The 13,960-nt window shown below is 44.6% G+C and overlaps 1 protein-coding gene across 1 annotated transcript; it reads right to left on the minus strand.

The window, feature by feature from the left end:
- Positions 1–895: 895 nt before the first annotated feature.
- Positions 896–12,660, minus strand: LOC116943610 (proto-oncogene tyrosine-protein kinase LCK-like). The gene is made up of 7 exons (XM_076060761.1): positions 11,281–12,660; positions 9,650–9,778; positions 8,835–9,008; positions 5,984–6,057; positions 4,891–5,044; positions 3,077–3,208; positions 896–2,572 (listed from the first exon to the last, which is right to left on the minus strand). The coding sequence occupies exons 1-7, from the start codon at positions 11,408–11,410 to the stop codon at positions 2,397–2,399; spliced, it is 969 nt and encodes a 322-aa protein (XP_075916876.1). The 5' UTR covers positions 11,411–12,660; the 3' UTR covers positions 896–2,396.
- Between the last annotated feature and the right edge of the window lie 1,300 nt (positions 12,661–13,960).

The following is a 13,960-nucleotide window of genomic DNA, read 5'->3' on the forward strand; positions in this document are numbered from 1 at the left end:
AAGTGTTTGGAGATAATTTAATGCGAGAAAGTGATGAGTGGTGAGATAAAATTAAGACATGAAGTGATGAGATAAGGAGATGAGAGGTGCATAATTTTCACGTATGAAACAGCTTATTTATGCATTTACTTAAGGAAATTATTTCAAGATATGGGTTTCCGTAGCCCAAAATCATTATGCGGGAAAGTAACTATTCACGCGCATCTCCGGAACGTATCCATCGCAACTAACGGGGGAGTGTTTTAGCACATCAGTTCAGATTCGACTTGTTGAGTATAAGGCATGCACTTTACAATTGCTCTGTCAAAAGGATACATCCTTTACAACAATGTGGGATTCATTCTTTAAAAAAAAAAACCTTGATAGACCCTCGGGCTCAGTGTCACCAGGAGACACACATTGTTAATCGTACGTATGTTGAACTTCTTTCACACCGTACATAGCCAACCGCGCTAATCGGAGGTGCGGGAGAAGGGCAACAAACTAAAAACAAAATGCACTTATCAAAGGAAGAGTTTTGATTTAAAGCTTTCGTGACTGCAGTGATTCATATTCTTGGTTCTTTCGGTAAAGTCACGTTGAAGGGAAACAACAAAATAATAAAATATATATAAAACAATAAAATTCTCACTACGTTTCGACGGCCGCAGAAGCAGCATCTGAAAGTGCGTGATTCGGTGACCGCATTTGTTTGATGGCGAGCCACAAGCCGCTGCTGCGAGGTTGACCGGAGTTCGCGCGATAGTTTATGCTCCATGACGAGATCAGAAAGGCATTGTGGGTCATTTTCGGCGAGCAATTTGCAACGAGCGCGAAATTATTATTCCGTGAAAAAAAAAGTCACCCTTGCACTTTGGGATGCAGCATCGAATAATGATACAGACTCAACTCGAAATGGGAGGGAGCATTCATTAATATACGAGCCAATTCCCAAGACGAATGGAATAACACGCAGAGGTGAATAAAGAACAGGGCGTCTCATTTCACAAGGCAACATATCTCTTGAAGCACACTATTAAAGTCACTCACACATCGGGCTTAACACGAACTTTCAACTCTCGAATCATTCCTCACTTTACGAACAACTATACAACTATGAGTTCGGAGCAGACTATGGATCAACGCCGAATATATATATTTCAACGTCATCCACTTTGTAGCTAATCGGGATGCAAGTTGCATAATATAACTAAATATATAGTTTAGTTATATTAACATTAAAAATAATTAATGCGATGTCCGACAGCTAATTCGTTAATGTCTACACAAAGGACTAGTGTGGACACTGCAGCTGCAGTACGACTTATTTGTTGTGCATTATAATCAACGTGAATCTGTCCCTCTCAATTCCTTTTTCAATTATGATTCGTGAAGCTTGCGAGCAAGGATGCCAGTCTGGGAAGGGTTACACAGCTCAAAATTCGAAGAGGAGGAGCACTCCACAATCACCCGACTTAAGTAACGTGATGAAATCTAAATTATCCACGGAGAATGCCCCCTCCTTCTGCAGTAGAATGCACCTGCATCAGTAACGGTGTTTTGAAAACGCACCACTTATTCTATCCCTTGTTAACCATGTATGCCACCTTAACGTATCTGCTATCTCAACATGCATGCTCAGAGAAATCACCTAAACTCGCTCCTGTACAAAAATAAAGCAGTCAAGCGATTTGGATATTGACCTCTGATGACAAATGCAAGAAGAGGACTTGAGACCCTGATTTAATCATAAGCGGCTGAAACCCGGAATGAAACCCAACATCTATTAAAAACTATATTTTTTAATTTTGATCAGGTAGGGCCCACTGAGCTATAAAGCTCTTTTTTTTCCCCCAGAAGTAACCTGGCCACATTTGACGGTTCAACGAAGTGGCTTATTGCGTGGAAATTCATAGCAGGTAAGTAGTTTAACACATAGGCTTTCGCGACCAATATTATTCATAATAAAAGTTTTTGGGTTAGATCGCGTTATTTATAAATGTGTCGTAACCCTCCACCACCCGACACGGCCAATCAGCAAAAAAAAGTGTCACGTTGACAAAAGACAAATATTTCGCTACTTTAGCCCACCGGTGTGTTGAAGAGTGAATCCACAACATTTACAGTTTGAGTACGACGTTTCGCTGGTAATTTCATCCAGCATCATCGGGCAATTCGCCAGAATGGTAAAGCCCTCGCTTGCTCCCGGTCTTAAAGCAGGTAAGTACTCTAAACGCGTGGTTTTAAATGCGGAGGGAAAAACCGGAGGACCCAGAGAAAAATTAACGCGAGTGCGGGGAGCGAGAGAGAACATGCAAACTTCAAATATACGGCCATCAGGGTCGGGATTAAACACACGACATCCTCTGTACCAGGCTTGGATTACAGTGAAAAAGGTGTCAACCCGAAAGTGGAGCTTAGGCTCGGATGAGTGAGCTCAGGGAGGTGTACATCTCGCCAAAGTCGGGACGCGTCAGTGGGTCCTCATGCCAGCAGGAGGACATGACGCGGTGCACGGCATCAGGGCAGACGCTTGGACGGGGTAGGCGGGTTCCCTGCTTCAGCAGCTCAACCACCTCCCTGTGCGTCTTCCCTACAGGGGTGGTGGGGTCGGGGGGGGGGGCGGGGGGGGGCAGGTCAGGTGGGGGAGGGGTAAACAATGGAGGACACGGAGCAGACGCCGTCACAGTTTTACACCCGTCGGATAGCACGGTTATTAAAAAAAAGATCGCGGTCAAGAGGTGGGCACCATACACAGTCAACCGTGCTCATCGGAGGTCTGGGGGCAGGACAACAACACCGCACGGTTAGCCAAACAAACAGTTAGGCAAGTAGCGAAATCGATTTGTACGCTCGTGATATATTCATTACGTATACGTCAATAATTATGCACGTTATACGCTAATCGTACCTTCAACATGACGGAGTAAGTAACAGAGTAGAGATGAGGCGTAAAAAAACAAAAACGTGAAACGGCAAATGATGCGATGAAATTTTCAGATGACGTCATTAATTGCAGCAGGAAATCATTCTTCTAAAAGGCGGCGATTATTCAAATGACTGTGGGGTGCCGTGAATTGGTGCGGGCCATTTGAACCTTTGTAAGGGAGGGTGCCGTCCGTGTAAATCTCGAAGAGCAGCACCCCGAAAGACCAGGAGTCACACTTGGACGTCCAGACTTTGGTAGTGAACGCCTCGACGGCACACCAGCGTGCGGGCAGCATATCTCCTGCACACCCACAGGTAAGGCAGTGCAGCGTGTAGATTTGCAATCCAACCGCATAGATCTTTGGATGATATCCCTCCTCGTACACCGACTCTGGCAACCAAATGAGGGTACGCGCCTGAGAGGGCCTCTACCGTGTGCAGATGGAGCGATGGAACAGCTTTTGCGCAAGTTCTAGGCGGATTATATTATTCCATAGTTATTCACCGACTTACTATTCCGCGATTTTTGGCTACCCACGAATCGCATCTGGAACTCTACACGATTATATCGAGAGAGAGAAAGAAAGTGGTGAAATAAAGTGATGAGAGATAATGTGATGAGAGATAAAGTGATGAGAGATAAAGTGATGAGAGATAAAGTGATGAGAGATAAAGTGATGAGAGATAAAGCGATGAGAGATAAAGTGATGAGAGATAAAGTGATGAGAGATAAAGTGATGAGAGATAAAGTGATGAGAAATAAAGCGATGAGAGATAAAGTGATGAGAGATAATGTGATGAGAGATAAAGTGATAAGAGATAAAGTGATGAGAGAGAATGTGATGCAACATCATAATTTAAAGTGAGTTCATTTTGAAAGTATTATTAACACTTTAATAATATATATTTTTATTTAATCTTGATTTGAAGCTTTCGTGACTACAGAAATCCATCCTTTTTGGTTCTTTCGGTAAAGTCACGTAGATATAAAATAAAATTGATCACGACGTTTCAGGCACAACACAAGCATCCATCATCAGGTGGGAAAGTCGTGATTTATAAGAACCAAAGAGTATAATTCTTATTTACTTTACGTTTTTAATGTTATTGTGTTCTTTAGATACTGTTCATGTGTTTAATAGCTTGTTTATGTTTTTATTGCTATTCGCGGGCATCTGTGGAACGTATCCCCTCGCGAAAAACAAGGGGATACTGTTCATCGCGGATTTGAGAGAGGGTAGTGATGGCTTGGGCAGGTCTTCACCCAGCAGTGGATTGACCATGGCTGATGATGATGATGAATGGAAAGTAACTACAGGAAGTAACTGAAGGACCGTGATGCTTCGTTACATGCTAAGTTCTTGCACACAGAGACCAATGATGATGATCGTGGTGGCGATGTTTGAGACGATGCCAGTGATCCTGCTTGCTACTGCTGCTGATGATGATGATGACGCTGGTGATTCATAATAGGTGTAAAGACGCATATATTAGTCAATTACTATCGATTATTTCATCTAAAGATTAACACATCGCACGTGTAAAAAGCTATATTTTTCCAAACTTGATTTGGAGCTTTCGTGACTTCAGGAATTACTCGTTGGTTCTTTCTGTGTATATTCTTCCAATTCGTTTGTCGTATGAAATCGTGCCACGTGACCCCTGCAGCCACTAGAATCTGCTACGTCCCCCACAGTTTTGACAATTCTTGAATCAAATTGCGATCGTGAATAACAAAAGACTCATTCACCTTTAATGCAGCTGCTGCTGCTGCTGATGGTGACGATGATGATGGCGGCGGTGGATTTTGTGAAGATACAAATGATCGTGCCGCTGATGCTGATTGTAGTGCCGGTAACGGTGGGAATTTTGGTAATAATGGCAACGCGACAACCGATCATCAATCTCCTGGTCTACAGAGCAACGACACAATGCTGCTACCGATGATGATGATGATGACGATCACAAGGACTGAGTCGTCACCTTCACTGATTTGATACACCTCGCCCGCGAGCTTGCGGACGAGCTGGAATCCCGCGATCTTGCAGCCGAAGCCGTCGTCGAGAAGAATGTTGGCCGCACGAAGATCAAGGTGCACGCAGCCCTCTTCCTCCAGGAAGCGCATCCCCTCGGCCACCTCGAAGGGCATAAAAAAAAAAATCACTTCACCAACTACCACCGCCGCCACCAAATCACCGTGAACATGCTCGATCTCGTCAGCAGAGCTGAGCCTGGTTAACGCCCGGTGGTTGGGATTCTCCTGGGAACACGAGGCGTTGAAGGGCTGGGATACGAGGTGGTCAGGATACGGCAGCGAGGCATCAGATTGGTAATTGTAGATTCACTTCCAGACAAGACATTGCCTGCAAAAAGATTGTGCGAGATTTGCCCGCTCCAATGTGATATCAGAGTTTCCCTTCTCCTACGTACAGTCGATTCACAACCATGTCCCTCTAGTGCTTGCCGAAGCTGCATGGAATTCCGGATGCTGAAGAATAGATTGAGGTCGCACTCATGGCACACCAAGTGCTTGCCACAAATGAACCGCAACACCTCGCTGATCTCACCAAGGAGCATAAACCATCACGCAACCATCAAACAAAGACGGTCACTCCATCGCGCGCATTCAGATGCTTTTCTGCGGCCACCTGGAAGACTCTTCCTTCCGATGTTAGGAAGCCATTGGAGCTATGCACTTTTAAATCTAGATGGAAAACTGATTTTATTAGAACTGCTTTTTGTGTTTAGTTCGTTGTCCTTCCCCCGCACCTCCAATTAGCACGGTTGGCTACGTGCGGTGCGAAATAAGTTCAACATACATACATACATGCGCACATTTCTTCTTACGTATCATCTGATAAAACCCCTCTGTGTTATTTGAGGAGGGCTTCCCAACGTCTACCACGTGGGGGACGTGCGCCAATGCCACTGTATCCCGTCATGGGAATATGGAATTTCCATTAATGGCTTGAGACCACCGACTATGGATGTGAGTGTCGTCTCGTGCTGCGTGGGCCATCGCACCTGTCCTGCCACTACGTCCACTCGGCCGTAACAAACAAAAAACGAAGGGTACCTCGGCAGCCATTTTGAGGTAGTAACGGTCACGGTTGGAGGAAGATTTCTTCTCGAGGAAGGCCAGAAGATTTCCTGTTGCATGTAGGGAGATGAGTACACAGGGAGATGAGTACACAGGGAGATGAGTACACGGGGAGATGAGTACACAGGGAGATGAGTACACAGGGAGATTGAGGGACATGGGCGCACAGAGACATCAATACAGTACGGAGAAAAATTAAAGTCACAGAGAAATGAACACGTGTATGTATATGAAGACAGAAATGCGAATACACAGAATAAGACGTGAGAACAGAAAGACATGAATAAATACATGGATACACAAAGCACGTGACATGAGCACATGCTGATCAACTAATTATGAACCCTTCCCGTTGCACCAACTACACATCAATAGCACTATCGGTATTGCTGTCAAGAGAGATAAAAATGGTAACTTTTAAAATTCTAGATTTGAAGTTTTCGTGACTGCAAAGATTCATACTCTTTGGTTTTTTTCGGTAAAGCCACGTAGGTAAAAAAAAATTAATCACGACTTTTCAGGCGCAACACAAGCATCCAATCATCAGGTGGGAATGTCGTGATTTATTTTATTTTATACCTACGTGACTTTACCGAAAGAACCAAGCAGTATAATTTTTATTTACTTTTCGTGACTGCAAAGATCCATACGCTTTGGTTTTTTTTGGTAAAGTCACGTAGGTAAAAAAAAACTTTTTTAATATTCATAGCCAGCAGTGATGAACCATCATGTGCCTCGACTGTGCTTTTAGCGTCACGTCGTGAGGTTAAGCATCCATTTGGATGTGGCTTACGCTGTGTGTATATAGAGAACAACCCGTGGACGGAGATGTTATAGAACTACAGTAAAACCTTGGATTGCGAGTAACTTGGTCTGCGAGTGTTTTGCAAGACGAGCAAAATTTTTCAATAAATATTAATTTGATAAACGAGCGAGGTCTTGCAATACGAGTAGTACCGTATACGCTTTGTCTGCCGAGCGTCACGTGATCACAACTGATATACGAGTGCTTTGATATACGAGTGCTTTGGATTACAAACACGTTTCCGGAACGAATCATGCTCGCAATCCAAGGTTTTACTGTACTTCTGAAATCCCTTCAAGTGACCTATTATCTACACGTGCGAGTTACTGCACATTTCAACAAAACGCCTTACTACAGAAACAATTTTGATTTAAATCTTTCGTGACTGCAGTAATTCATATTCTTAGTTCTTTCGGTAAAGTCACGTTGAAGGGAAACAATAAAATAATAAAATATATATAAAACAATAAAAATTCTCATGACGTTTCGACCATAACACAAACGGTCGTCATCATAACACAAACGGTCGTCATCACCTGATGACGACCGTTTGTGTTATGGTCGAAACGTCATGAGAATTTTTATTGTTTTATATATATGTTATTATTTTATTGTTTCCCTTCAACGTGACTTTACCGAAAGAACTAAGAATACAGAAACAATGTTTGCCACTTTGCAAGTTAAAACTAAAATGTAAATCTCACAACTGGTAATTCCACCCTCCAGAAAAAAACCTAAACTAAATTAAACGTGATGATTTGAGGATAATTTTTTTTTGTACAGACATTGGCAACCGGGCTGAGACCATCAACTCGCTAACACTTGAGAACCCGGTTTAAAATAAGGGATTGAAACCAAGATTACAAACCATGTGTCCTGGGCTTTCCAGCACGAGTTTGATACTTCATTTATGAGAATCAAGACTTTAAGTATAAGATTAAGAGCAAGATAGCTGTCCAGTGATGTCACTGCTAGATCACTTCCATAAATTTGAATACGTCGGCTCTGTAAAATCACTGGAGCACAGTGACAGGGCTTGACTAGTTTTTTGCCTCGATGCACCACCTAACCACCTCCAATTCTCGACAACAATGAATCAATGCCTAGGGGTAGCAGGGTAGTGTGGAATATCCCAAGTCAAATTGATCATTTTTTGTAAAATTTCCGTGGTGCAATTTATTATTAAAGCTCGGCGTTCCGTTTGTCTGTCAACTAAATTATAAGAGCCTTTCAAAAGGCCTGAATCAAAAAGTTATAGAAAGTGGACCCCCCCCCACACACCCTACATATAATAAAGTAGTATCTGCACACATTGGGGGGAGGGGGGTAAAGAGGACATCAGTGGGGGCGACAGCAATATGCCACCGAAATTCCAGTTTTAAGAAAAAGCATGGCCCTCGTGTCAAGCTGAGCGAGATGCCACTCACAATGCGCATCTCATTTTGACTTTGACCCCCACGATGTCACAATTCATTTGTCGGGCATGCAAACAAGCATACAGCTCCCTTCGCAAAGTACACCACACAGCCCACTACCAGCGAACCACACAGTCCGGTCGGTGCTAACTTTGCTCAGAATCAAAGGCCGATACCATTTTCTCAGTTTGGTCGTGGGAATGTAGTTTGTGTGTGTGTTTGTATGTTGGGGGCCTTCATAGGTGCTCGCTAACATCACTTACCCCTACAGTCTGGTAAAAAGCTATACAGGGGGATCTTTTTTTTTTATTAGGGCAGCGGTAGCGCACTGCACTGCTCCAATTACCGGTAGCATAGTCGTTCGTGCACCGAGCTAGGAAACCCAGCGAGTTCGAATCCCGCTTACGTCTAACACCAGTGGCGAAGATCCAAAGCAGTCCAGTGCCTCTCCTAGGTTGGTGCGGTATTTAAATATCAGCAGAGGGGAGAGAAATGCAACAGCCAGAAAAGGCTTTGTGGGAGATCTGTGTCTTTATGTGCATTTGATTGCAGTCTCTCACTGAGATCCCCCCCACCCCTACCACGTTTTTCAGCTCTGCTCATTCACCGTTGCTCATGAACTCCATGATGAGGGTGGCAGGAGACTCGGAGACCATGGCAAGCAGGGCAAGCAGCCGGTCGTGCCGCAAGGCGCCCATCATTCGCCCCTCCTCAAGCAGCTGCTCGTTGGTGATACCGTCTTTGCGAATCTTGATGGCCACTTGGCGGTTTTCGTACAGTCCTGCGGGGGTGGGGTTCGACCAGACAGAGTGGGTGAATGAGTCAGTAAGTGGATGGATGGATGAACGTGTCAGTTGATAAGTGATCACATCAATCATTTCATTACACTTCCTTTGCCAGTACCAAAATATAATAATAGGGTTTTTCCCCTTTTTTCTGGCAACAAAACTGAAACCTTTTACACGGAATCATGTGTGCATTAACCACAATACTTGTGGTCAAAATGCAAACAAAAAAACACACTGATAATATTTGCATTGTCCTTGAAACTGATTGGTCCACACCAGAGATGGCTTTCTATTGAGCCTCGTCTCAATTGGTGCTAGACCAGAGAACGCCAAAAGGCGTACAGCTCAAAGACAATGAGGGCTCGGGGTGAGCATCTACATCATTGGACCTCCTTTTCCAGTACCAAAATATAATAAAAATAATAGGGTTTTACCCTCTTTGTTTGCATTTTGACCACAAGTGTTGTGCTTAATGCACACACGAGTCCTTGTAAAAGGTTTCAATTTTGTTGCCAGAAAAACAGGCGAAAAAAAGCCCTATTAAAAATCCACGCATGGATGTTAAGTCCAAAGCATGAATTGCTGGGGAGAGACCTCCAGACTACAAGGGCAGGGGGGTGAACCTTCTACTGACCTCTGTGGATGTCGGTGAAGGCTCCTATTTTGACGAGGTCCTGCACGGTGAGAGATGTCTGGGGGACCATCGGGATCAGTGCAGGAGTAACGTCGCTGGTCGATGAGGGTGGAGTCGAAATGGTCCTGTCTGTAGGCAAGGTGAACCGCAAACGGGGAGAAAAACCTGGCTTCATGCACTGGGACTGGGACTCTTACTCAGAGGATTGATAATGGTCCGGGCACTGAGACAATTACTCCTGGGGCGCCGTGGCGAGATGTTTACTTCCTTTGCCTGGTATGCAAGAGGTCGTGGGTTTGATCCCAACCCTCACGCCTGTCTATTTGGAGTTTGCATGTTCTCCCTTTAGTCTCGTGGATTTTTCTCCGAATCCTCCAGTGTTTTCCTCCGCATTTAGAAAGACGCGTTTAGAGTATTGGGCTGCTATCAATGTATACCTGCTGAGCCACTTCGTTAGGCCAGGTCACTTTAAAAAAGGAGCTATATAGCTCAGTGGGCCTTATCTGAAACTGATTGGTCCACAAGGACAATGCATATGTTATCAGAGAATGTTTTTTTGTTTGCATTCTGACCACAAGCATTGTGGTCAATGCAGTGACATGATTCCTTGTGGAGGTTTTCAGATTGGTGTTTTAACATCTTAACACAGCTGTTTCGTTGCCAGAAAAAATAGGGGAAAAACCGATTATCATATTTTGGTACTGGCAGAGAAGGTCCCATGATGTAGTACCGAAAGAACCATATAATATCTCTCATGAGGTTCATATTGGCCACGAATCCTGTGTGCTGTACCTCTGAGGTTCTGTGTTGTAGCACTGAGACCGGATGCATCTTATGAGGTTCATCATCGTCGTGTCAGAGTCCTGGTGGCTGTACCTCTGAGGTTCTGGTCGTGTCAGAGTCCTCGGTGCTGTACCTCTGAGGTTCTGGTCGTGTCAGAGTCGTAGGTGCTGTACCTCTGAGGTTCTGGTCGTGTCAGAGTCCTGGGGGGCTGTAACTCTGAGGTTCTGGTCGTGTCAGAGTCCTAGGTGCTGTACCTCTGAGGCCCTGTGTTGAAGCACTGGGACCGGATGAATCTTGGAAGGTTCATAATGGCCATGTCAGAGTCCTGGGGGCTGTATTTATGAGGTTCTGTGTTGTAGCACTGGGACCGGATGAATCTTAGAAGGTTCATAATGGCCATGTCAGAGTCCTGGGGGCTGTACTTATGAGGTCCTGTGTTGTAGCACTGGGACCGGATGAATCTTAGAAGGTTCATAATGGCCATGTCAGAGTCCTGGGGGCTGTACTTATGAGGTCCTGTGTTGTAGCACTGGGACCGGATGAATCTTAGAAGGTTCATAATGGCCATGTCAGAGTCCTGGGGGCTGTACTTATGAGGTCCTGTGTTGTAGCACTGGGACCGGATGAATCTTATAAGGTTCATAATGGCCATGTCAGAGTCCTGGGGGCTGTACTTATGAGGTCCTGTGTTGTAGCACTGGGACCGGATGAATCTTAGAAGATTCATAATGGTCATGTCAGAGTCCTGGGGGCTGTACTTATGAGGTCCTGTGTTGTCACACTGGGACCGGATGAATCTTAGAAGGTTCATAATGGCCGTGCCTGTGCGCCGAGCCGGCTCGTCTCACCTTCTGCCACTGAGTTCAGCGATGCAAGTGCCCTTTCCACAATCCGCCTCAAGGCGTTGTCAATGTTTTCACTCCTCCGGAAAGCACTGCCGGTCTGCAGGTTCTCATTCAAATCTTGATCTTTCAGCATCTACAATTAATAAAGGGCACTCAATCGTTCGTTATTGATTCATTTCAACATTTTGATAACTGTGTTGTCGATTCCCGTGGTAATCATCGTCACTATCACCTTCATCAGCCATGAACAATTTACTGCTAAATTTTGATTTAAAGCTTTCGCGACTGCAGTGATTCACATTCTTGGTTCTTTCGGTAAAGTCACGTTGAAGGGAAACAATAAAATAATAAAAAATTATAAAACAATATTTTTTATATATATTTTATTGTTTCCCTTTAACGTGCCTTTACCGAAAGAACCAAGCATACAATTTACTGCTAGATTAAGGTATCTCCAAGTCATCACCATCTCTCAAAGTCCTGCAATGCAATGATCCCCCTGGCACCTGCTAACAAACCAATTCCATTGCTCTCCCTCGTCAGCCTTCCAGGACATATTCCCTCCATTTGGCTGCCACGCCATCGTTATTGTATGCCTGTATGTTGAACTTCTGTTGGCACCATACGGAGGTGCGGCGAAAGGACAACAAACGAAACACAAAAAGCAGTCCAAAGAAATGAGTTTTCAATCACAGATTTAAAAGTGCGTAGCTCCGAAAATCGGAAGGAAGAGCGTTTCAGACGGCTGGGGAAGCGCGTCTGAAAGCGCGAGCGATGCGGTGACCATCTTTGTTCGATGGCCGGCCAGAAGCTGCTGCGAGGGTGACTGAAGTTCAAGTGATGGTTTACGTTCCTCGACGAGATGAGCAAGATATTGTGGTTCATTTGTTTGCGAGCACTTTGTGTGTAATGAGTGCGACCCTGTAATGTATTCACTCGCCAATCGGAAGCCAAGGCAGCTCGGCGAGCACTGGCCGGACACGGTCGGATCTTGCAGTACCCGCCACGACACGTAGCCAAAATATTTTGTACACGCTACAGCTTGGTAATGTTTTTTTTTTGCCAGACGTCCCGTAGAGTAGTCTAGATCTCCACGCATTATTCTAGATCTCCGGCCGTGAACCTCTTTGAGCGACGTGTCCTGTGAAAGCCCATGAGTTAGAATGAGGTCATTAACTGCAGCATGATCTCTAATTCATCTGTTCCTCTTTCTGACTCCCACCGTACTTCCAGGGATGTGTCTCCCTTCTTGTTCACTCGCTCACTATTCACGTGGCACAATTGTCTGCTTGCAGAATTTTTCAGTGTGGTGGCACAGCAGTTGTTAGCACATTTCGCTATAGACCCCATGGCTATGGCTAACATGGGTTGCAAGCCAGGCCTGATCTGGCCCTCAACAGAGGAGATCGTGTGATGCGAAGGCGCCAATTTAACTGAGTTGGTGAAAACATGTCCCAGCTAGCCAGGGTGAGACTTTGTAACGGGGAGAGAGATCAAAGTGCGACTGGGAACCAGGCTTAACGAAGGGGAAATATGAAAGGTTGCACAGGGAGACCCATGCATGAAATTTTTATTTAATAAATTCTCGGCGAATTTGTGCATTAATTCCCTGTACAGAGAGGCTATTCGTTTAATTCTGTATTTTGTTCCCGTGAATAACGTTTTTTTCTATTGGGTTATATCGTTTAGGTACAGTGTCATTTTTTTACTATAACTCCCCACCGCCCAAGAGAGCCACTGAAATAAATGTGTCACGTGGGAGCAAACGCGCCAATTGATTTGGCGTTTCAGCAAAGCAGCTCTCGAGATCTGAGCCTTGTTAGCACCTGATGATGATGATGATGATGCTGGATGTAATCTATTTGCGAAACGTCGTACAACATTGTGAAATATATGCTTGCTGTTCAACATTCCTCTGGTGTTTGCAGAGTAACCAAATCAATTGGCATATATGAAAAATAAAAAAAATAAACTCCAGTGTGCGACTGTGGATATCCAGAACAAATCATACAACATATGACGACGTAATGCCTGATCCACAAATACGAAGTAGACATCACAGCGATACACTCAACTAGTCTGTAACATACTCATTGGTTCTTTCGGTCAAAGTCACGTACGTAGAAATAAAATGAAATTTAAATAAATCACATGTAAAATAAAATTTAAATCACGACGTTTCGAATGCAACACAGGTGAAAATGGGACAAAACAGAGAGACATCGCACACAGAGGGACATCACACACAGAGAGACATCACACACAGAGGGACATCGCACACAGAGGGACATCACACACAGAGGGACATCGCACACAGAGGGACATCACACACAGAGTGACATCGCACACAGAGGGACATCGCACACAGAGAGACATCACACACAGTGAGATATCACACACACAGAGAGACATCACACACAGAGAGACATCACACACAGAGGGACATCGCACACAGAGAGACATCACACACACAGAGACATCACACACAGAGAGAGACATCACACACAGAGAGACATCACACACACACAGAGACATCACACACAGTGAGACATCGCACACAGAGGGACATCACACACAGAGAGACATCACACACAGAGAGACATCACACACAGAGGGACATCACACACAGAGAGACATCACACAGAGGGACATCGCACACAGAGAGACATCACACACAGAGAGA

Source organism: Petromyzon marinus, chromosome 1, assembly GCF_048934315.1.
Source record: "Petromyzon marinus isolate PM22_M1 ecotype Great Lakes invasive population chromosome 1, UKy_Petmar_22M1.pri1.0, whole genome shotgun sequence".
Taxonomy (NCBI): Eukaryota; Metazoa; Chordata; class Hyperoartia; order Petromyzontiformes; family Petromyzontidae; genus Petromyzon; species Petromyzon marinus.

What these genes read in the sequence shown, in the direction of transcription:
- LOC116943610 (XM_076060761.1), bottom strand. Translation starts at nt 11,410, where the DNA reads ATGCTGAAAGATCAAGATTTGAATGAGAACCTGCAGACCGGCAGTGCT. An exon ending in CTTCACCGACATCCACAGAG is followed by an intron (nt 9,009 to 9,649) that starts GTCAGTAGAAGG and finishes CCACCCCCGCAG; the next exon opens with GACTGTACGAAAACCGCCAA. An exon ending in CATGGAGTTCATGAGCAACG is followed by an intron (nt 6,058 to 8,834) that starts GTGAATGAGCAG and finishes TACATGCAACAG; the next exon opens with GAAATCTTCTGGCCTTCCTC.